Source organism: Cydia fagiglandana, chromosome 13 (genome assembly GCF_963556715.1).
Source record: "Cydia fagiglandana chromosome 13, ilCydFagi1.1, whole genome shotgun sequence".
NCBI lineage: Eukaryota > Metazoa > Arthropoda > Insecta > Lepidoptera > Tortricidae > Cydia > Cydia fagiglandana.
The window spans coordinates 17,196,211-17,221,151 of record NC_085944.1 but is presented as its reverse complement, the minus strand read 5'-3'; the positions used below and the strand labels follow the sequence as shown (position 1 = coordinate 17,221,151).

General features: G+C 36.7%; 1 protein-coding gene and 1 long non-coding RNA gene across 4 annotated transcripts in view; both read right to left on the bottom strand.

Annotated features, from left to right (window-relative positions):
* LOC134670424 (uncharacterized) overlaps window positions 1-24,941 on the bottom strand; it is a 363,694-nt gene that overhangs the window by 242,910 nt on the left and 95,843 nt on the right. The gene's annotated exons all lie outside the window — the stretch shown is intronic.
* Window positions 532-24,941, bottom strand: part of LOC134670403 (serine-enriched protein) — a 37,121-nt gene continuing 12,711 nt past the window's right edge. The window contains exons 3-9 of one of the 3 annotated variants that reach the window (XM_063528244.1): window positions 21,262-21,397; window positions 20,185-20,223; window positions 18,936-19,053; window positions 7,936-8,093; window positions 5,757-5,888; window positions 5,131-5,313; window positions 532-4,422 (exon numbers count right to left, since the gene is read on the bottom strand). In XM_063528244.1, the coding sequence (XP_063384314.1) occupies window positions 4,258-4,422; window positions 5,131-5,313; window positions 5,757-5,888; window positions 7,936-8,093; window positions 18,936-19,053; window positions 20,185-20,223; window positions 21,262-21,397 (931 nt within the window). In that variant the 3' untranslated portion in view covers window positions 532-4,257. The remainder of the gene's footprint in view (window positions 4,423-5,130; window positions 5,314-5,756; window positions 5,889-7,935; window positions 8,094-18,935; window positions 19,054-20,184; window positions 20,224-21,261; window positions 21,398-24,941) is intronic. The other 2 variants (XM_063528246.1, XM_063528245.1) reach the window with 2 other exon arrangements.

Below are 24,941 nucleotides of genomic sequence, written 5' to 3'. Positions count from 1 at the left end.
TGTAAAAATAAAATTATATAAAAAATTAAGTACCTATCATTATTTCATTATACAAATATAAACAGTCGATTAGAAATTAATGAGCCTTTTTTAATGAAAAATATTATTCTATTTCAACATCGATCATTAAGTTACTCCTTATTCCTTAAATTCAAACTTAGTGAATATACATACGGTGTAAAAAAAAAAGTAAATTATTTTTTCAAAAGATAACAGACTGACTATTCACAGATTTACACTGACAATGTGTTCTTAAAATTATGTTGAATTGTAATAATCAGACTTGAAAGCCACATGGAATAACAACCGAAACAAATATATTATCTAGATATTAACAGTAAATATAATGTATTAGGGCTGATTTAGACGGCGCGCGAAATCGCATGTGATTTTAGTTACATTGCGGACTGTTGGTTACGTCCAATTCAACCGACCAATCAAAACCCGTAATGGTATGAAACTCGCATGCGAGTTCTCGCATCGTCTAAATCGGGCTTTAAGTTGCACAAATTAATCCATAAGCAGGCACATTAGTAAATTATTTTATTTGAATACAATATTTGTTAAAAAAGGGTGTCGCATAATCTATAAATTTTAAATACAGATGTCTACCACAATGAAAAAATCAACGAATAAATTGTACCTAAAAATGTGGTACGTCCCACAGTAAAAAAGGAAAATTATATTAACATTAAGGTATCGCATAGGGTCAGCCAGGGAAATTAATTGTTACTATGGGACAAATGCAACTACTTACTCTAAAAAAACGAGTCTCAAGTCTAGAGAGCTAGAGCTTATACCATAATGGATGAACTATCTTTTGTGACTGTGACGAATTTGTGCTATAAATATATAAGTGACTCTTGATAGTCTTGATAATATACTCATTTGTATTTTTATAGTAGTTTGCATTTGCCCCATAAGCGAAATTGCCCTGGCAGACCAAATTTAAATCGAGTTTACTCTTTTTCCATGCAGTCTTCAAATTTTAATTGGTATTCCTTATTTCAGAATATGGCATGAGCTTGCAAGAGTGATTATAATATACAACTCTTAAAAAACATTAACTTATATAATAATTAAGGCAGTAGTAAAAAATAATTATATTTTCTCCAATATGCTCGGAAATGTACACCTTACTGTAGCAAAAATAGTACGGGAAGTTCTTCGTTAATGTCAAACTCTAACTAAAAAACATCAAACTATCGCTGTCCTGTTCTAGCGGACGGGAAGTAAAAAAACACTACAGTAATAACTTATTACTGTAGTGTTTTTTACTTTTTAATAATAAAAAACGCAAACAGCCAATTATTATTGCCGCGAGCCGCTTCTACACGACCCGATCAGCTATCATTTCACGTGTATGATCGTGCGAATACTGCTTAATAAAATCAAAGATTATTTATATATTTTTTTTAAATCTCATCCGTTTTCATAAAGCTTACATAGTTTGTCAAAGGACTTTCTCATTTCAAACATAGACAAAGAGAATCATACTATCTTTGTCTTACACTAGTACTAGCAACCAAAGGAAAAGGATGGGTGTAGTTTTCCTGGTTCTTACTGACTGATAAGTTGGTTTGACAAACTATATTGCGCAATTATATTGAATGAACGAATATTGAATGGTACTGAATGGCAGAATAAGTTTGTGCCTTTAACTTTTAAAAATTAATTAAAGAGGGAAATTGTTTTTGACATTTTGGATGTGAAGGTTTGATTTGAGTGATGCTTAAATAATAATTATTTTAGCTTATTTCCTCGCATGTTTGGAGAAAAGCACTATATATGCCTCGGCAGGAATAGCAATTCGTGGATTCGTCTTCTTTGTCGGACTCCGCTTCGCGTCGTCCGACAAAATCGAAACTCATCCACGAATTGCCCTTTCCCGGCCTCTGCAATAATGTACTATTAATTGATTTCTAATATGATAAAAAATAAGTCCGCCATTTGTACATTTTATTTGTATTTTGTGCAATAAAGTTTAAATAAATTAAATAAAAAATAATTTGTTTGTATCTAACTCATCAGGTTTTGCATAAGGTACATTTTGATAGTAGGAACTGATGGAATTTTATACTTGATTAGATACTGTTTTATTATGAATTATCAACAGCATGTTTAAAACCAGAGTATTACAAAGTTTGTAAAATATCATACTACTTCTTTTAGTTTAACATAGGTTATGCGTAAAATAATTATTCCCGTTTAACCCTTTGATCGCCCAATACGTCAACAAAGACAACAACTTTCGTACATTCCGACAAAATTCACGGTCAAGGCTCGGAACCGGTTTTTACTTCATACAAAAAATACCGGTATTACAAACATATATACATAATCACGCTATTTCCCGGAGGGGTACGCAGAAACCACGGATTTCCACTTGCTACGATCCTGACATACCTCTTTCGCTTCCGACCGATACCGGTTACCGGTATTATTACGTTCATTTTCGTTCTTTGGTTTATTATATCATTTTAAATGGGACAATCTTATAATACGAATTTGTTAACTGAATACATGATTCAGTCCTGCGTAAAAACCGATATTTTTGGTTTCACAAAAAAAAACCGGTTCCGAGCCCTGTTCACGATGACACGCCGTCCACTATAGGCGTGGCGTTCAAAGGGTTAACTAAAGCTGAGATGCATTTATATTGTAAAATTTACTTACATTGATATGCCATTCACAAATAATTAACACTGACGGATTTAAATTCACAACAAATGGAAACATATTATATTGAGAGTTGTTCTATAAATAATATATACATATACGTTTTAAAAGCTTTACAGTACAATACATTCATGTCATTTTGTTTAAGTAACGTTATCTTTAAGCTAATTTTATTGTTTCACTCACGTATTTTTATTCACTCGTTTCGTGTCACGACCGCTACTAACAGTACATGAGCTGATAGTGCTTCAAAATGGAGACCTAGGCTCTCCAAAATATATCGCATGAGTGACTAAAAATACGTGAGTAAAATTAGCTTAAAGTCTTATGTCTCACGATAGTTTAAATTCAACTAACGTTATCATTAAAACAAGTTTGTTTTGGTTTCCTTAGATCTTATTTAATTCTTATTCAATACCACACAATCTTGACACACACCCTCAAGGAGGACCAGCCCCTGGTTTCATAAGATGAAGATCATTGAAAAGCGTATTCATTGAAGTAATTTTGGCGAACTGTAATGTAGAAACGCCGCTAACTAATCTATGCTAGCCTTTCTATAGTGGAGAAAAGCGCGTTTTAACCTCGAGTACTCCTACCGCATAACAGCGGCCGCGCTTAAAGGAGGTACTCTCATTGGTCGGGTCTGTCAAATGATGTGTTCGGTGTACTTTCCACTTTTTTCATCACTATCCTGAAAGCGAACGTGTGTTTAGGAGAAACAGAGGCTGGACGGGGGGTTTGAGGTGACCTTGGAGGCGGATCGGGAGGCATTTCCGAACGAGTCCGAGTTCGCCGCGGTGGATCGCGGGGTGGTGCTGACGACGGCTGGCTAGATGAAGTTAGCTGACTCATTGAAGATTGTTGACTGGTAGAAGGTATTGCGCTCGCTGAAGATGGCTCTTGCGTTCTTTGCGGCTCTTTCGGAGACAAACTTCGCTGCGGAGATAAGCGATTCGGAGACAGACGCCCTGGAGACGGATCTGGAGTACTCGGAGGCAGCATAAGCGGTGGAAGATTGGCACACGGGGAACCTCGGGAGCCCCGGCGCTCTTTCAAACCCATCGGCGGCGGTGGCGACGCAGGTGTCTCATCCTCAGCAGCCGCCACCACCACAAGCGGCTCAGTACGAAGCGACAACGGCTTAGTTTCCCCAGACTCAGCAACCGATTTTCTAAAGTAATTCAAGCCGTTCTCTATCTCAGCTAACGCACGCCTCACGAACGGGAAGCTTTCGGAAATCTCAGAAGTCGACTTGCGTACAGGGAATTCGGTCTCGCTGTCTCTCTTCTTAGGTCTGCATCGTTCGAAAGTCGGATCACCTGAGGCAGCGGCTTCCGAAACTTGTCGCGTGAGCGCCGCATGTTTTATAGAGTCCGATTTAGATCGCGGTTCCCTGGTTTTGGGGGTAGGAGAGCGGCGGTCCCCGAATTTCTTGCTCGCAGCTCTTTTGATAGAAGAGAAGAGCCCGAGCTTTTCGGGGGGCTTGTCTGGGGGTTTGTCAGAGAGAGGAGCGGTGGGGGCGTTGGAAGGGCCAGGGATGGGTTCAGGCGCGGGACGGGGGAGGTTCCCCTCGCGTTAGTTGTGCCGAGAGTCAGACGACGGGACGTCGCTCGAGCCGGTGGAGGACAGGGTGGTGTTGGACCCGTAGGGGTCGAGCGAGGACTGCACGGACATGGAGCGTCCCGCGCGCCGGACTCGCGCTGGGGACAGCTTGCCTGGGTCTATGCTGGCCGGGTCTGCCTGCAACAAGAGCGTTTTCAGCACTCTAATAAATTTCCTACTTCTAATGTAGACTATTATGCATTATCTATAAACGCAAATAAAAAAAAGTCCGGCATAATACTTAACAAAAGCATAACAAACCAAGCGTAATAAAAATCAAACATCACTAACTAGTAAGCAGATGGTTTACTCTAATTTTAATTAACACTAATGGGTCTCTTATTTATCCTGCTTTAGAGAAAAAAGACAAGCTATTTCTTACATTATTTACAACAAAAGTGTCATATTTCCTAAGTGCCTTATTGCTAAATATCCTGGTTGAGCCAAGCTCAAGAGACTCCAATGAAGCAAACATGCATATGGCTCGCCTGATTACAACGGATAAAAGCTTGATTCCAGGTGTGGCATTATGCGCGTTGTTATTTGAAGCTTTTTCACTCTTTTTGTTGCCCTTAAATAATAACTCGAGAAAAACACAACCATAGATTCAACCTGGAAGACATGCATTGTAACACACAAAAAAGTCTTACTTATTTAGCGAGCGAGGTTTTATCAAGAGATTAAAAGGTTGCAGACGTAGTCTACGCACGTTTTCAACTCCATAGGCCCTTTAAAAACTGTGTACCTACTCCTTTTTAAGAGCTTACCTTTGAATTTGTTCGAGGTTTTCCTCAGATAATAAATAGGACATGCGTGGTAAGGTGAAACCAAGGCACAATACCGCACCTGATATGCGAGCGCGTTCATGATGATGGAGTATGGCACCAGCCCCAACGGGTGCACCTCGCGCATCAGCACGTTAGCCGGGATCTTGTGGAACTGGATGTATTCGAGGAAGTTCCCGATTACTTCCTTCAGGTTGATGTTGGGGTCCGTGTCACAGTACTTCTTGCACCACATGAGGGCCGCCTGGAATTAATGGCAATTTATATTAATTATAATAAGGGACACTTTGTATAGGCGGCTAGCAGAAGACCGTTAAACTTCATAAAGCCTGCACGGTGCATACATCTGAAGATAAATTTAAAGGTGGTTGTGAAGTATCATATCCATATATTTGGGGCTATGGATAAATCCTGATTGTGGAATTTATGTTTTACTTAGAGAGTTTAGTCATTCACCTGAAATTGGCCAGGATCAGCCTATCAATACATGAGGCAGGAGGTGAAGAAGCTTAAATAGATTGAGAACTTCGTTTCGAGACCCCTAGGCTACCCGGACAAAAGCCTATAATAGGTCCCGCTTAGTCATGTAAGGCAAAGACGGTTTGTATCCGGCCTCCGCCACTGAAGGGCTTGGACACTTTTTCTAAGGTAAGTATAAGCTATTTTAGTTTATAAAAGAGGATTTACCTGAAATTTAGTAAACTCGTCGGCCCTAAGCTCGTCCCTGGCGAGGATCAGCCTCACGACATGTTGGGGCAGAAGGGTGAAGGAGCCCAGATTGAGAACTTCGTTTCCATGCTCATCCACAAACTCCAGGACCTGGAACCGTTAAAGTATTGCATAACAACATAAAGTCACATATTCGCTAGTAAGTCGAAGAATTAAGAATGACTCACGCTAACTGCCGTATTCGAACTTCAAGATATTCCCAAGAGACGACACGTACGAACGTAGATACGTTATAGTTTATATACCAACTATAACGATACAAAAGTTCTCTTTTGCAGCGCAATTCGGGCAACGAATGTCACTTTTACGTTAGATAGAGTAAGATATCTATTAGATGTGAATTGGATTTCTAAGTCATATCCTGTGGAAATCGTTCAAGAGTATCTCCAGAATCGCGCAAATGTCAAATTTGACAGGTTAGATCTTAAACATGTCGTTATCGTATCTTGGTGATGTATAAAAAATATCTAATAGATGTCTATTTCAAAATCCGAATCGGGCCCTTAGATTTAGCACGACGGATCTTAAATGTATGGGAATATCCGCAGATCCGGATAATTTCATATAAATAAATAAATAAATAAAATAATCTTTATTGCAACTTTGAGTTGTTACATAACATTGGTTCCTGGCTCTCAAAGTAGGTTTCCCTGTGTCTCAAGAGCCAGTTCCTTCCCAATTACAAGCGTAGGTAATGTTACAATGTTAGACATTTTATATTACATATTTAACAATATTAAAATTAATTTTAAAGATACATTTCGGATCCGGATTGAAAACCCTACAGTCACGCTTGAACGGTCCAAGTCCGGGCCGAGGCGTCCGACGCTTCAGTTTTCTATAGAAAGCATCACGTGGTCACCGATCGACCGTCGAGGGTAACGAAGTATTGGTAGCCTTTGCACGGACACAGACCACGGTGAGTCATCGTTTAACCATTCTTAGACTGGTCATCGTCAGCCGGCGCGGCCCGGCGCTTTACTATGAAACTTTCCATACATAAATATTTAGCGAACTCTTTAACGATACGAACAGTTTGGTGCAACAGTTATGCCATTACCAATAAACTTTCTAATAACAATAAATAGTAATCAAATTACTTTTACTAATTACTTTTACTAAGTATCCATACTAATATCAATACGAGTACACATCCCAATTCAATTAAGCTAAGCATATATCCTTTAGTTCATGTGTTAGTGCCATTTACTTTTATAGAGCGTTTATAGTGCCCCGACTGCCATACATTTATTCATGAGCTCCGAGGCTATGAATACTAATGACTGTTAACATAGGGTTCAGATAACTATGTGAGGTTTCTAGCGTTTAGAGATAATCCTGAGAAGCGTTTCACTGGTAAATTAATTTTGTACCAACCAGAAACGTAAAGAAACGATGCTATTAAGCATAGAAACAAATTAAAAGTGGAAAAAATCACTGATTTGGGTGGGACTTGTACCCACGACACACCGGATCGCTAGCCCGGTGCTCTTCCATCTGAGCTAACAACACCTTACCCAATACAGCGAATATTTCCACCATATAGCGGGCCTTAGGGACTAGCGACACCTACCGTAAGAGTGTTATACTTCTTAAACAGCTACGGTTCCACGATTAAGTCCCACCCAAGACTGTGATTTTTTTTTCCAATTTTGTTTCACTGATGATTCGGATTCAGGCTACGCCAGCAATCAGCATTACTGCTGCAGTATTTCTAGGTTTTACTGCTGATGCAGATATTCAACCTGTTCTTAAGGGCCTATGCTGGTGAGGGTCAATGGTGCTACGCGAAAAAATCTTCACCGTCACCATTTAGGTGGTTGGCAGTCTTTAAGAGCGTATCTACAGAACCTTCTGGCTTCAATATCTAAACTATTTTATGAACAGTCGCCTGTGGTACTTCCGAACCGATACGACCTTCAATTAAAAAAAAAAGCGTATTCTCATCTTCCACTAGCAACCCCTCTGATGTTGCAAGAGCCGGTTTCACAAAAGCTTGTAACTTGTTATACAAGAGGAAGTCCCTTTTTGGCAGCTTTTGTTAGAAAGGGACTTCCACATGTAGGTATTACAACTTACAAGCTTTTGAGAGACAGGCCCCTGGTGTCCGACAAAATTCTTTAATTAACAACCATACCTTCTGTACCAAAGACTTGGTGCACTTATACTGGATATAACGCTCAGCAGAGGCCAGCAGAGCGCACACTGTGTCCACGGTGATGCAGCACTGGACAAAGCCAGCGCAGGCGCGGCGGAGCTCGTCCAAGCCGTAGTAGTCTGCTGCGTTCATCACACCTGGAAGAATCGAAAAAATTAAGTTAATACATTTATCTACACACACATCACAAGGTCTCTATGATGCGTTCATAAAATGCAAATACGGCCAGCATAAAGATTTAAGAAACTATTTTATTAGGAGAATTTTCTTCTCTGCCAAAACCTGTTTCTCTCTCTCTCTCAATCTTTTTAATTTTGGTCATTTCCGAAAAAAAAACATTCGTGTGATGTTTTTATGAAACTTGCTTTCAGCTCGTTTCATATCATTGCTGGTCTTTAAGATGAATATAAATAAATAAACTCTTTTCATGAGAGTTTGATAAACGTATCCGTCCGGTAAATACCACGGCCGACATAATGAAATACCTACATAAAACACATTCTTCCTCGTATATATGAGCGACGTCGTAAATAAAGCCATTAGACAACTATATTGAGGCAGAGCCGAGTGGTGCTCAAAATCTGCTCAACTTACACTTCAACTATTGATTGCCCTGCGTAGCAAGTGTAAGAGCGCTCTCAGGCTCGCCTCGATCTTTATTTTGCGAGTGTTGTATAAAATAAAACTCCTTTTATTCGCAACTTGTGTCAATTTGACACAAACCCTTCGATCGTGTTTTTCGCCACTCGTGAATTTCCTATTTTTCACACTTTTTTCGTTAATAACTATTAAAGTTCAGTACCTACCAGTGGCGGCGCGTCCATAAAAGCCGATTCCCACTGGCTTGCCTGTTTTTGGACGTTTGAGCAGAGTTGTAAAGGAAATATGTAAGCCAAATTAGCCCCAGCTTGCCTATGGATATGTTTGACGCGCCGCCACTGGTACCTACTGACATTATTTCAAGAACCTTCATTGATAATACTTGTAGAACTTTTATCGACTTATCAACAACGAAAAAAATAACAAGAAGTATGGATTTCAGTATAACAGATAAACTTCTAAAACTGTTACGCTCGGAGCAAACATTTCCTTTCATTTCAAAAGCAAAATGTTGTTCAGAAGTCAAACAGAATTCGTTATTCTGTTGTTAAGCATATTTGTGTATGTTCTTTTTTAACTAACTAATTATATTGTTGAGTCGGTAAAGAACAAAGGAGTTAAAAGTTTGCAGCTTAGCTTTGTTGTCGTTTTCATTTGTGTGTCGTTTGCAGGCTTATAAATTAAATAGAATATAATAGAAATAACTGCTAAGTAGTGTAGTTAAGATAAAAGCAACCAAACACTACGTTAATAAGATATTGCGACAGAGGAGAACAGTAAAATGTGTGTGCCTTTGAAGAAAAAAAGTGTCTGTAGTTCACAATCCGTATTAAGCTCCCCTGGGGAACACAGCTCAAGCCCTCTTTTAGGATTGTCCAGTAGTGTACGTAAGCAGAGACGCTAGCATGAATAAATGGTGTATACTTATACTTGGACAGTGTTTAGCAAAAATGAGTCATCCAACATCCATTTTACAATAAAATGTCAACCTTAAGTGTATATTTTTAGAGTTCACATCTTATTGAAAAATTAATGTGGGTTGACACATTATTGCTTAACAGCATCCACTTAATGTCGGCTACATTTAAGCCTATATGAAGGTTTTATTGTATAACTATGTTACAGGTCTATCGGTAAAGTCATTTGCGTGGAACAAGAACAGTAAACAACCTCGACTTATGTGGGTAGTACCTAACAGTAAGATGAATTGTCAAGGTTGTTTTTGTTTTCTAATGATACCACGTAAATAATAGCGATATTCGATATTTTAGAAGTATATTGTTTCGTTGAGGCTGAAAGAGGAAGCTAAAAGCTTTTCTTTTATTTCGGCTTACTGAAAAGCGATATAAATACGTTCCGACATGTTGGTGCTGCGTTATCAGTCCCAAAATGACAACCTAAATAATATCATCCGGCCCTTACGTGGAATCCGATATCAGAATGGAATTGAATTGAAATCTAATTTCGATGTTACAGTAGTCCTTCCACTGCATTGTCTATAGTAAGCCTAGACACTTTAAATCCCATTATCTTTTCATTCCGCTCCACGTTAAAATTACGTTCTTATCTATTATTGTCACGGCCAGACAGTGTAATCTCTGTTCAACCTGTGTGATGTTAAAATAATTCTGGTCAGTTTTAATTCTGTATGCGGGTCTCACACATCTACCCTCATCAACTTTAAGTGACTTTGGTGATTTCACGTTCAATGCATAATGTAACAGTTTATAGCACTTTACGAAGGTATCTATTTTTATCAACGTTACAATACTTTTGGAAAGTGGATCTAATTTGATGTTTGTTTTTTAAGGGTTCTTTCATTACTTCGAACATCATTAGTTAATCCATTTTTGCGTTTTGTAAAAACTCCTTTTTAAGGATCCGTAGCGAACATGGCCAAAACTGAATCTTATATTTCGTCATGTTTGTCTGTTCATATACGTCCGTCGTCGCACTTTTGATATTAGACATTCTGAGTGAATCGCTCACGATGTCACGATCATTAAATACCTATATAATTTAACAACATACAATGTTACTACTACCATTGTATAAAATTAACAAATTTTCATTATATTAATTGACCTTACCGTCATGAGCATGAAAATCATTGAAGTGATGACGTGAGTCGTGAAATTGGGTAAATCATTACATTACTGTGTGCGTTCCAATTAAATTACACAGGCTTACAATTAAATACACGGGCTTACAAATTATTCGCTTAGCGAACGAGAATGATTTGACTGTTTCCGATATAACTGTACTCTATTCCAAGTGGCGTACAGTCGCCATCATATATATCGGAGCGGCTAAGGTGTTCACAACATCTGAACACGCACTCTAACGCCTTGACAATAGAGGAGTGCTCAGATATTTGTGAGCACCTTGGCCGCTCCGATATATATGTTGGCGACTGTACTTCGATTCTTCGGATACGTAGCTAGACGCGAAGTTAGTCTAGAGGTATTGATGATGGTCGATCACGTAGAAGGGAAGAGAAGTAGAGGAAGAGCACCTACCCAGTAGATACAGTCCAAATCACTTGAATAGCCTCACCCTTAAATTTTGTAATTTTTATATTACCATGCATAAATATTATATTATACTTTGACATATTTTTACCTCACGTGCAGTGCCTTACGAAACAAGTCACAACTTGCACGAACTTGTACATAAACACCGCGCGTAGTGTCGATGCATCAGATCGCCCGCTCCACATGATTAGCCTCAGTGCCATTTGAACATTATTTGCGTACGGTTATTTGAGTTTTTCATTATCAATCCTTCTCTTGAGCATCGTAAATTACATATATGTCATTTCTGAAGTGTTATTTTATTCATATCCTATCATGGGTCGTGGTCGAAAATTAACTGATATTGAAATTGAAAAAGTGAAATTTTATTTGGAGCAAAAATTATCAAATCGCCAAATTGCCAAAAAAATTGGTCGTAGCCCTAAAATAATTAATAATTATATGAAAAATAAAGAAAATTATGGAAAAAACTACAAAGGTCGAACAAAACTGGACACTTCGTCACGCGAACGTCGACTTATTTTACGTGCAGCATCAAATTCTTCTAAGACAGCGCGACAAATAGCAAACGAAGTAAACACACGCGCATCACTGTCGACGGTGCGACGTATTATAAAGTCATCACCATATCTTAAAAGGACAAAAATCAAGAGAAAACCTCTTCTGCGTGATCAACATAAAAAAGCCCGATTATCGTTTGCTAAAACGCAAATCCTGGACAAGTGAGTGGCATAATGTTGTTTTTAGTGACGAAAAAAATTTAATTTTGATGGTCCAAATGGATATTTATATTATTTTCACGATTTAAGAAAAGAAGAACAAGTGTTGTTACGTATCATTCAAGAGGTGGTTCAATAATGGTGCGGGGTGCCGTTTCTTATCATGGTCCTATTAAAATTTCTATTCTTAAAGGAAAACAAACTTCAAAATTGTATATCAATCTACTAGAAGAGAAGAGATTTGTGAAATTTTTAATAACCAGAATTGGATTTTTCAACAAGACAATGCCCCTATACATGCGTCACGTGAAACTAAAACTTGGTTACAAAAAAAAATTGAAGTTTTAGATTGGCCATCTAACTCTCCGGATCTGAATATTATGGAGAATATTTGGGGCTACTTATCTCGCCAGGTATTTGCCGGTGGACGCCAATTCAATAGTAGCGCAGATCTAATACAAGAAATTCATAAGACTTGGAATAATTTGAACCTAAATTACATTCACTCATTATATGATTCAATTCCTGAACGTATTTTTGAAGTAATTAAGAGTAATGGAAAATATACAAAATATTAAACATCAATTATAATCATATTTATCTGTGTTTCATTTATTGAGGCTATTCAAGTGACTAACCCTTTTGTTCACTAAAGTTTATATTTAATATTTTTTTTATTTTTTGTATTTTTTTTTATTATGAATGGGCTTACTCATGGCCACAGACTAGCCGAGGCGTAGACGTGGCCTACGATGGAGCGAGCTCGCCCAGAAGGTGCCTGTATTATTATTATTTTAGTTTTTTTAATTATACAATAGTACTAAGCTTATAAAGTTTATTAGTAAAATTTATCAGGCAGTAATCAATAAAGAACAGGAGTTATAATTAATTTAGGGGTGAGGCTATTCAAGTGATTCGGACTGTATATAGACACAGTAAAGGCATATGCAGGGCCCAAGGCCCTGACCTGCCTGCAAATGGCGCAGGATAGGAGTGCCTGGAAGAATAGTACATTACTACAGAGGCCGGGACGAAAGGGGTTGCCGGCCGAAGACATATAGACGGCCGAGCGAAGCGAGGCCGGATAGGTCTGAGCGCGGGCAACCCCATTTCCCGCCGAGGTATGTATAGTGCTTTTCTCAAACATGCAATGAAATAAATAAAATAAAAAATCCACGAAACCCAAGTTTTATTTATAGAAAAAACTAAAAGTAAACTACACCCAAAATATAACCAACACGTACCTATATCATTATCACGCGTATGTTTTACACGAGTCGTGTATTTTTACTACCCGTATATTTTCATGTATCTTTGATTTTTTCGCCTTGTATCCGTCTGACTATCGTTTTCGTCACATAAGTTTACATAGCCTTTCATGTTGATATCATGTTTCACATACATCGTTGCTTTATACATGGAGTAAATAGTAATTTCCACAGTGTTGACGAATTTGTAGTTACATTAATTTAAAATATGCCACAAAACTGTTTGTAATAAACTGTAAGCCATTTTTCTTAGTTTCTCAAATAATAAAATTGCCATAAGCATTAAGCAACCATATACATACTTCGTCTTTAACTTGGCGGCAGAGGCAGCAAGTTATTTAAAATCAATTCTGCTTACGCTGCCAATTCCAACACCTACGATTACAATTAATATTAATTTCATTATTTCGTCGGAACTCATATTAAAGTAAAAAAATCAACAACGCACCATAAATCCTATAAAACAGAATGAAATTTTTCAACTTTACCTCCATAACAATTTAAAAAAAAATAACTACGCGTGTTTGAGTAGACCTTTTTACCGCTAACGTTTAGATGAAATATTTTAAATGTTTTTATTTGTGTAGTTAAATTTATAATATAAAACTATTAAATTTGGTTAATAATGTATTATTTATTAAGTATGAACTTTATGTTGATTTTATACAAATAAAACTGCAATTTATAGCAAACATTGTTTTTTGTTTTTTTTTTATAGGCGTAGTGGCAGTGTCATTACGAACCATAAAGCCAATACTGCCTCTAGTTTTTTTTTAATGGATGAATGCCACGATGCTGTGTCACAAATATCTGTGAAATGAAAATTAAAAAAGAGGACTTTGCCGGCCTAGGCCTGCAAGATTTGTATGAAATGCCATTAAATACCTTTTGTCCTAGCCGCACCTGAAACGTCATACTTCGCAGCCTATTATAAGGAACATAACATCAATATTTCATTGCATGTTTGAGAAAAGTGGTATTAAGCGTTGGTAGTCACGACCCTCAGCAATGAGGATACGACTGGAAAGAAGATTCCAAGAGGAAGAGTAGGAGATGACAATCATTGATAGAAAACGCGAATCAACACTTAAATAATGTATGGAACAAGTTATCTAACAATTATGAATCTAATACGATCATTAATATTATTCTGCTTTTATAAGTAATCGTTACTGATTTTTAAAAAGCGTTTTTCAATTAAAAGAAATGTCAAGATCGCTTACCTTCTTGCAAGCTCTTTCTAATGCTAAAAAAACGAACTATACTTACATATATTCTGAGAGATGAATGTGTAATTGTGTACGTCATAATGAATAACTAGCGACCCGCCCTGGCTTCGCACGACCGAAACAACCGAAGACAGTCAAAAGTGACGTTTTTGATACATAAGTATCTAATCGTATCATGATACGATATCACGTCAAGACGTAATATTTAACGTATCTTAAAAATCGAATCGAACAGAGATTAATTCAAGTTGAGTTTAGCCTACCCACATTTTTTGTTTATCAAAATACCTAAAGTCAGTTTAGTAGAAATGAATACTTCAGAGCCCTTCAACGTGCACACTAGCGCCACAGCTAAATAATCGTGATTATTTAAATTTAACGAAATATATTGAAAAAAGGTGGCCGCTACGTACTGTATTGTGTATTTAAGTACCTTTTGAATACATCAAACTAGTTTTTATGTTGCTGGTTTCGTCGATCAAGGAACTCAAAACAAAAACGGCCGTTTTAACTTTGGACGCATAGATTGACGAATCCAGCAACATAAAAACTAGTCTGATGTATTCAAAAGGTACTTAAATACACAATACAGTCCGTAGCGGCCCCCTTTTTTCAATATATTTCGTTAAATTTAAATAATCACGATTATTTAGCTGTGGCGCTAGTGTGCACGTTGAAGGGCTCTTAAACCAATAATAATAATCCATACTTAATTAATTTGGGTAGAAGCCACGTAGTGGCGTTCCGTAAGGTCGATTCTGTTTAAGCAGTTAGATAAGGTTTTGATCTTATTTCAATACGACCTTGAGTTTTGTCAACTGATGGCACCAACAAGTGCAAGCGAGATGCCTAATGAGACAACACCATTTTATTCTACACCTAAAAATGAAGGTACTTACAGTATTAGGGAACGTGTAAGTCTTTGTTTTATAATAAAAAGGTAAAGTAAAAATATGACCTAAACATATACGTCACAGCCAAAATAGGCAGGATTCTGTAGTCCTTAGAATATGAGTATATAGAATTAAAATTATAAATAAATAATCGTAACCAGTTACTCGAGCTTCTAATAATCGGTTACCTATGACATTTTGTGGTTACGGTTATAACCGATTTAAATTCCCTACTCAATAAAGTATCAAAATAAGTTGAAAACCATATTAAATTGTTAAAACAGAATCAGCATCCACAGCTTGTCGTGGCACACCGTAAACTTTAATGAATTTCAGGCTTTAATTAAGGAGAGGCTATAATTACGCTATCGTGTGTTGCCAGGAGAAACGTGGTGTCGGTTAAAACGCGGCTTGGACTACACAATTTCTCGGGGACTATCTACCTATAATGAATATAGTTGAAAGTTTCTTGAATTTTTTGCCATTTTTATATATTCTGACCTTTTTTGCCACGAGCTCTTTCGGTCTTAATGGGGTAAAAAAAATATCCCAGAGTTTTTGTGTCAACATTTCTCTATATACTTTGTATGGCTATAACCAAAAGAAAAGTTTGAAAAATGTACGTATGAAAAATTACACTTTTTTTTCTCCTATAAGGATGAAAACGGCTCGCGATCCTGACTAGAAATAACACAAAAGTGGCAAAAAAAGGGCACAAAATATATAAATGGCAAAAAATAAAAGAAACACTCAGTTATGATCTTATAATAAAACAATACGGATAAATCATTCTGGATCATAGATTAAAGTCAGAGAGATTCAGTAAAAAACCGGGCAAGTGCGAGTCGGACTCGCGCACGAAGGGTTCCGTACCGTAATGAAAAAAAAAAGCAATAAAAAAGCGGTCACCCATCCAAGTACTGACCACTCCCGACGTTGCTTAACTTTGGTCAAAAATCACGTTTGTTGTATGGGAGCCCCATATAAATCTTTATTTTATTCTGTTTTTAGTATTTGTTGTTATAGCGGCATCAGAAATGCATCATCTGTGAAAATTTCAATCTATCACGGTTCGTGAGATACAGCCTGGTGACAGACGGACGGACGAACGGACGGACGGACGGACAGCGAAGTCTTAGTAATAGGGTCCCGTTTTACCCTTTGGGTACGGAACCCTAAAAATAAGTTAGATTTAGACCAAGAAAAGTCTGCAACGATTATGATAGCGTCATACTTTCAGGGAAGTTTGACGTTTAAAATAACGCACTGCGTGTGCTATCAAAATTGTTCCAGAATTATCTAATAATCATGTTCATCGGTTATAACTTTAAGCTATAAAGACATGACAAAAATGAAAGTTCACAGAATACCAAATATTGAATACTAGCCATCATTTAAATTTATTCACAATAAAAACTCTCGGTTTAAAAAATACTTTATGTTGGATCAGAAATTGAATCTTTGGTCCCACTTTACTTCTTTCCGCGCCACTGAACAAATCATTTCGGATTGGCGATGGCTTTATTGGAATTTTTAGTGGTTATTCATGTTCTAAAGTCTCATTTTATTTCGCATTGGACATGTTAATATTATATAGAAAACGTAAGGATAATTTTATAAAAGCAGAAAGCGTCTAAGAGTGTTTCCCTGAGGGGAAACAGGAACTATCTTTTAAATTTTTGACATTTACCTACAATTTAAAAGCAATCGGCCTTCCTTGTGCGACCCTATGTCATATTATAATAAGCTAAATCTTCCTCATTGCATGTCGTTGATTTCATTATCTACCCAACTCCCCAGTCCAGTATGGCGTTTTTTGCCTTCACATCATACTACGTTGTTTGTATCGCACCAGTAGTATGAATTTTTTGTTCTATTTTACTGGAATGTTTTTATCAAAACGTTTTATGAAATATTTTTCCAATAGACATTTTTCAATATAAACTTTATAACTTTTTTAATATCGCCACATTCTTCTAAAAACAACGCGCCAATATTGGAAGCATCAATACCTACCAAATTGAAAACAAAAGTATCAAAACGATTTCCATAAATTTGGAAGCAGATAAATAACCATCACAGAGAAACACTGATTAAACTCGATTCTGTTAACAAATGAATTCATTTCAGAGCGATTGAGCAAAAGGGGCTATACATGTGTATTTGTTTAACAGAAATAATTTCTCAAAGGGACACTGTACAAATATTATATTCTAATATTTGTTTAACCGCTATTTAATTAAACAGTATCAACATTTAATTTTACATTATACGTTATCTTCTTCTTGTTGAATTGTGTTTAAGACCCTTGAGGCCGTATTCGAACAATAAGATACGTCAAATACTAGATATTGAAACGATATGGATTAGATATGTCATTGTCAAACAAGTGTCAAAATTGACATTTCTTCAAACAAAAACGTCACTTTTGGCACTTCTTTGACACTGACATATCTAATCCATATCTTTTCAATATCTAGTATTTGACGTATCTCATTGTTCGAATACGGCTGTACTTCTTTTAGGAAGTCGGGTTAAACTATTTCTGATGTATAAATTTACAGATGTGAATATAGTCGCACCAATAAAAGTCTGCAGCGGATTTGATAGTCCACGCAGCGAAAGTGTTATTTATACGTCATAATTTCATAGAAGTTTGACGTTTAAAATGACACTTGCATTGCGTGGGCTATTAAAATCGCTGCAAACTTTTTACGGTCTGACTCTAAGATATAAGTATGTTTATAATCACTTTATTTTTCGCAGAATAAGATATTTTATTATTTGGAATTTTCATAAAATCTTCATAATTTACAAATAGAAAGCTAGATAGATCTTGGAAAAATATCATAGTCTTTCGTTTGATAGGAATATATCCGTACTGAACGCTAAAACCTGTACATACGAGTAATATATTCGGTTCTAGCATGTATTCGTTTTTTATTTGAAACTATTCCGTTCAATACACAAACGTCTATTTTGCAATCCTCGCCCTCAATGCAAACACCCATCTCCTGTTGATTTTGCTGTTCCCTTTTTAGAAATCAATCAAGTTTCATCACAGTTCTCGATTTTTTAAAACGGAAATCTCTCATAGTGCAACTATTTTCTGTGACTCAGTTCACTAAGTCTAAATAATACTGTAATGTATATCTAATTTATACCGCCAGATTCTGATATAGCTAAAAGCTAAAATTGTACCACAAGGGAGGAAAATTATATACGAGTATTTACGGCGTGGGTCGTAAATAAACATAATAATATTTTACCATAGAATTACGACACTGAAATTTTAGTCACATCTGAATGAAGATATTTTTGAAGAGTAGCGACCCGCCCCGGCTTCTCACGGATTACACAAAACCTTAAAGGCGAAAACCGCATGAAAATCCGTTCAGTAGTTTTTGAGTATGTAGACGCGGTTGAGGACTTTGTTTTATAAGGTGGTACACTGATACTTATGGAATATAGCTGGGAGCTTTACGTTGGGACTATAGTTTGATAGTAAGTATAAATTTACCGAAAATTAAATGGAAAAGTCGAAGACACAAGGCGCGGTAGTTCACCAACGCGTTGGTCAGACCTAGTCAAAAGTTCATTCAATGAACCACTCCATGAATGTACAAGAAGGGCTACAGTACGGGAGGAATGGCGACGGATTGTGAAGCTTGCCTTGATATGACGACCACGACCACTTTGACAAGAGTGTGACGACAAAGAAGAAGAATAAACTTACCAAGCAAAGTCCTGGGCTGCAGGGTAACACACCCAGTGTGAATGTATTCAATGAGCTGACGGAACACATCAGGCTCAAACTCCTCGATGATCAGCGTCTGATGCTGCTGCGACGATGGCTAGATGGACATAAAGAAATACAATCAAATCAACGTAATATAAATGTAACTCAGTAGGTTTCCTTACCACGACTGCCATCGACATAAGGGCTGAGATTTAGACGGCGCGCGAACTCCCGTGCGATTTTAGTTAAATTGCGGACTGTTTGGTTACGTCAAATTCAACCGACCGATCAAAATCCGCAATGTAATGAAACTAGCGTGCGAGCTCTTGCATCGTCTAAATGTCTAACTTCATGTTCATATTCGCTGACGCCTGCATAACTTACTTTATATACATCGCGCTTGCACTAATATGCAAGTACGAGCGAGTTGCATAGAAAGTAAGTTAACATAGTGTCAATTTTATGGTAGCCGTATAGGAGTTATAATCAGATACTTTACAATTTGTTAAAGTTTTGATCTTGATATGATACTATCTTGACACGACTCGCAGTGCGATTCGTGCGCACCAATCGGCTTGAGCGATTGATCAATGTTAAAACCTTAACAAACTTTGAAATTATAATAAATGGATCGGAGTAAATAGATGAACGTATCAATAAAAACGCAATATTTATATACAAGGTTGAGTAATCATTTAAGTAAAATGTAGATTGCTGAGAGACAATACTGTGCGCGATTGTGATATAAAAATGTTTTCCAATAAGTACAATATCGATTGAATCACATGCTAAAATTTCAATTTAGAATACAATAAAATAATTTCAAAGATTAAACACGTAAAAAGTACACATTTCAATAAGTACTTAGACTACATAGGTACCTCATTTATAAATGAAGTTGAACTTATAAATTATGTTTATTCTTTGAACAGTGGTGTTTTAATTCTGTCTTGTGGAAACTAGTAAATAAAATGAAGTGTCTTCCAAAATATTTTACAAAAATCACGACATTTAAATCTTACCTTCACATATTTATATTAAACAGATAAAAAGAAACATGCAACACCGATTACCCTAGTTAATTATCAAATAAATTGCCACGTTGGTAAAGATCCATTTTGCAGAGACGAACCAATCCTAACTACACAAAAACGCAATTAAATTTAAAAATGTGTACCTACAAAGAACATTGAAAAACTTCGAACTGATGAAGTGTCCCTACAACACCGTTTAATTTAGTTTTTACCTCTTGAATTGGAGCCAATTGCTGCGCGAAAGCGGATCTCTGTTGTGAAAATAATAAAAGCGTTTATCCTTATGAATTTTCCTAAAAATAAACCTTCTCAATCAATGTCGGACGGTTGAATAACATCATTAAATATCCAATTTCGATAAAACGCTACCGAGTGAATCCTATGAAACTTTTGCAAAAATTACTGACGGATATGGGAGTCTTCCTCGTTCACTAATGACCAGAGCTCGGATAGGGTGAGCTATTTGCCTTATATATGACATAAGACATGTCAAATTATAAGGCAAATAGCTCACCCTATCCGAGCTCTGCTAATGACGCTTTATGGAAAGATATTCCTTGAGGGAAAATGAGGAAAACTGGTTAGCTTAAGGATATTGATTCTACTTATACTATACCTCATTATATTCAAGCAAAGCCATTAAGGGATTTATTACTATAGGGATGTCTTTAGGTAACTATACCCGTATACGGCGTGTTTCTTCAACTATTAGCCAAATTTTGCGAGATGAATATACACAAACTATACTGAGCGCGATCTTTACTAATGGACCAACCCCGAAATCAAGAAAAGAATTTGACTTTCCCATAGAAAACATCGACATCTGATAAGCTAAAATGTAACAGTTTTTTTTATTGTATTCAAGGTTGGTCCCAAAGTAAAGTTGCTCATTAAGAATGGTATAATTATATCGCAAGATATTGCTGTAGGTTGAAAAAACACCCTGTAGATACAGTATGATTTTAATTTGTTAGGTTAGATCATACTGTGAGGAGCGAATATGTAGAACCTACTGAACAAATTTCACTATGGAGCTAACTCCGAAATTGTTTAAAAAATTTGCTGTTCCACAGGAAGCATTATCATATCGCCGATGTTTAAGACAGAAAATTTTTGCGTTTTCGGTGTTTGCTACATAGTAAAAGTTGTTCATTGTGACCCACAAATTGACCCATCAAGGTATGATCACAACAAAATCACTGCTTATATTATATTATATACTTATTTATCGCAAGGGTCACATAAAACATTCACACACTTGCATTTAAAGAAACTGCCACGATAAATACCTGCTGTGCTGCATTCTGAAGGTTAAGAAGCGGTTCCGAAGATCGTTTCAGGAATAGCCGCAGCTTATTTTCACGAGGGGCAGGCTCCTTCTTCCTTTGAGGGCTCGGCGCTTGGTATAGCATTTTTTGGAATACCCTGAAACAAATAATAATGGTAATAACCCATTGAGGTCCAATTCTGCGGGATCGGCTTTTTACATGTTTTTTACTAGATCCCGTAAAAATCATTCGTGTGTTCACACACATTCGTTTGCATCTTAATGCGGTACAGCAATAAGAATGAGAATACTGGGTACAGTCGCCACCGGATATATCGAAGCGGTTAAGGTGGTCATTAATATTTGAGCACGCCTCTATTGTCAAGGCGTTAGAGTGCGTGTTCAGATATTGTGAACACCTTGGACGCTCCGATATATCTGATGGCGACTGTACATTCAGAGAAAGCGGGTATGCAGGGAGCTAATGGGAACACTCCTATTTTCTCACTTCCTGTTTTTTTACTGGACAATATCATCTAGTTTGTAGTGGCAAAGCAGAATAAAAAAATTCGAACGGAACTATCAAAAAGTCAAAGAACTGGCGCAAGATAGGGAAAGCTGGAAGATACTCCACCGACAAGACAATAACTCTTAAGTTAATGATGATGATGATTATGGAACTATACTCAAGCACACACACTATATCAGAAGAAAAAGGCACGAAATTCAAAATTTTCTACGGGAGGTCGACCCTTCGCGCCCTTATTTTTTTGATTTTCCACTGAAAAGGTGGGTGTGCCAGAGTATACCTACTAAACTGGATCCTGCAGAAGACCGTACCTGCTAAAAACGGATAGATTCCATGAAAAAGAGACCTTACTTCAATAAATTCCACACTAGCAATATTCACATATTACAATGCTCAAACGTGTGAGACATTTGGGGGTACTTAGTTAATAAATAGTCAGATTGAATATATTCTGCCTAGTGACTGTTGTGTTTCAGGCAATAAATTCCACCGAGGACATACCATAATAATTTGCCGTCCTAGAGCAATTTAATAACCATCTTTGTTAAACAACTTTCCATGAAAATGTAATAAAGACCCTCAGAAGAGCCGTATTACTCTTTGTTTTAGATTTAAAAGCAGTAAATTAACATATATTTTATGTCTCGGCTTTTGTGGACCGCTGAGAGGGCGTGGGACGGACGGGTAGCCGCATTTAGTACGGTCGAGTCATGTTAAGAATGATGTCCATCGCTTTTATGACTGAATACTTGACATTGCTCTAGCGCGTTTGGTAATTTTGGACAAGGGGTATTGTTGATAGGGACTCGAGTCTTTTGAGTCTATTATTAACTAGACTAGTTTTCACGAGGTAAACTCTCTAAAAACGGAGTCTTAATCCCGAGTCGAGTCGTTTGTTGAGTCTTTTTTTAGCTCCAACTCATAAGGATCGTCCGAATAAAGACCATGTCAAAAATTTGACAGCTTCTATCTAAATTAACAGTAAAAAAACTGGGCTAAAGAAAATTAAGAGGTCTCTGAAAATAATAATTCAAGTTTCTAAATGATGCTACGGGTGACCAGAGGGCTGGGTACTTCCTTGCCCAACGAATTGGCATTGCCATTCAGCGCGGCAATGCCACCAGCCTTCTGGGCACCCTACCATCCGGCGCCGAGCTAGCTCCCATTTTTTATCTGTAAATATGTGTATATAGTTGTTAGAGTTTAGTTTTAGTTTTAATTTTAATTTTTAGTTTAATTATTTTGTTAATTCTTTTATTTTTGCTACCTCAGTTTCTAAAATAAACGCGGGTCTCTAATAAGTTGAAAAGAAAGTTTGAAAAGAGTCGATTCTCAAAGCAGAGAACTCAAAAGAGTCAAATGTTAACCAACACTAACAAGCTACATTCGTGTAACCCCCAAACGAGAGATAACGAACATTTTAAAATGGCTGACAACATATAATAAACAATGTATGTCAGTTAGTTGATTATAATTGCAAGCCAAGCTTGGATTCGTGTCAACTATTATGACTTAGAACTAATTTAGTATTTATTACTCTCTCATTATAAGGTAGATAATAAATGTTCGAATTTAACATAGGTAAAAGAAATCATTCTGTTCGATCCTGATAATATTATTTTATTACGTTGTCACGTTCTACATTATGCTTAATCTGTGAGATTTTTCTGCCTTGAAAAGATAAAAGTAGAAATTTTTAATATCCCAACGTCAAAGCGCCGCGGCGCGCCGTGTTCGTCGATGTAAAAAAAAAAGACCCAATTTCCAAAGAAAATCCACGATTTCATGGAAATCCGTCAATCGCAGAAGGGATAAGAGTCCTCAAGTCGACGACGCGTCGCAAAAGGATTTTGAAGAATTTGTAAATAATTATGGTAAACTGGAACTAGGAGACTGATCATATTTACCATTAAATGTATAGGTATTTTCTGTAAATATTGGGAGTAAAAATGATTATAAGTAAATAGGTTTTGATGTCTCCTGCCGCAAAACCTCTCGTAACTATTTCAATCAGTTCAGTTCCGATACCAAGTAGGTATCTTTTCCATGTGTATACGAGTATTTGACAACTTGTGACTTTATAAATTATAATTATCTTTAAACGAGCAATTGTTGTTTATTTATTATATTTCGGGGATCTCGGAAACGGCTCTAACGATTTCGATGAAATTTGCTATATGGGGGTTGTCGGGGGCGATAAATCGATCTAGCTAGATCTTATATCTGGGAAAACGCCTATTTTTGTGTTTTCACATGTTTTCCGAGCAAAGCTCGGAAATCCAGATATTAGCTAAGACGTCCTGGGAACAATGCCTCAGGCTAATTTAGGGCTAGATTTATGATTAATTTATTTTATTATTAGCTAAATACTTCAGATTACAGATATTTTATATAGTAATTATTAAGTGACTTTTCTCTCGACGTGACGATTCTTAGGTACCTAATTCACAATCAAATTTAACGAAAATACGAGCAAAATTTGCACAAAGTACATAACACAGAGAAAATATAATGAATGTGTACAAGGGTGTAACGTCCAAAGGTGAATAAATATTTTTTATACTTACCTTTTATTTTAAATAAGAATATTTTACCAGAACGAGATACCTATATCGTAATTAATTTAAAAAAATCACTTTGAATATTTTTGCATAATGACAACTTAATGGAAGAAAATAATTCATCATAATTTTTATAATAAATATTATAGGACATTCTTACACAGATTGACTAAGTCCCACAGTAAGCTCAAAAAGGCTTGTGTTGTGGGTACTCAGACAACGATATATATAATATATAAATACTTAAATACATAGAAAACAACCATGACTCAGGAACAAATATCTGTGTCATGTCATCACACAAATAAATGCCCTTACTGGGATTCGAACCCAGGACCATCGGCTTCACAGGCAGGGTCACTACCCACTAGGCCAGACCGGTCGTCACCACATCACCAATTATTCCTCGCAAACTTTAATTTGTTACTCGTTTCGTGCTTTAATTAAGAAATTCGGTAATTTTGGAATAACTTGTATTTTCCAAGTTCCCATTGCCTAATTAATCCGGCAATACAAAGCACCTTGTTACGCCAACAACAACTATATAGAATAAGTATAAAAGAGCAGTATTCTGATTTTAGAGTCTGTTACGGTTTGGATACAGACTAAGTA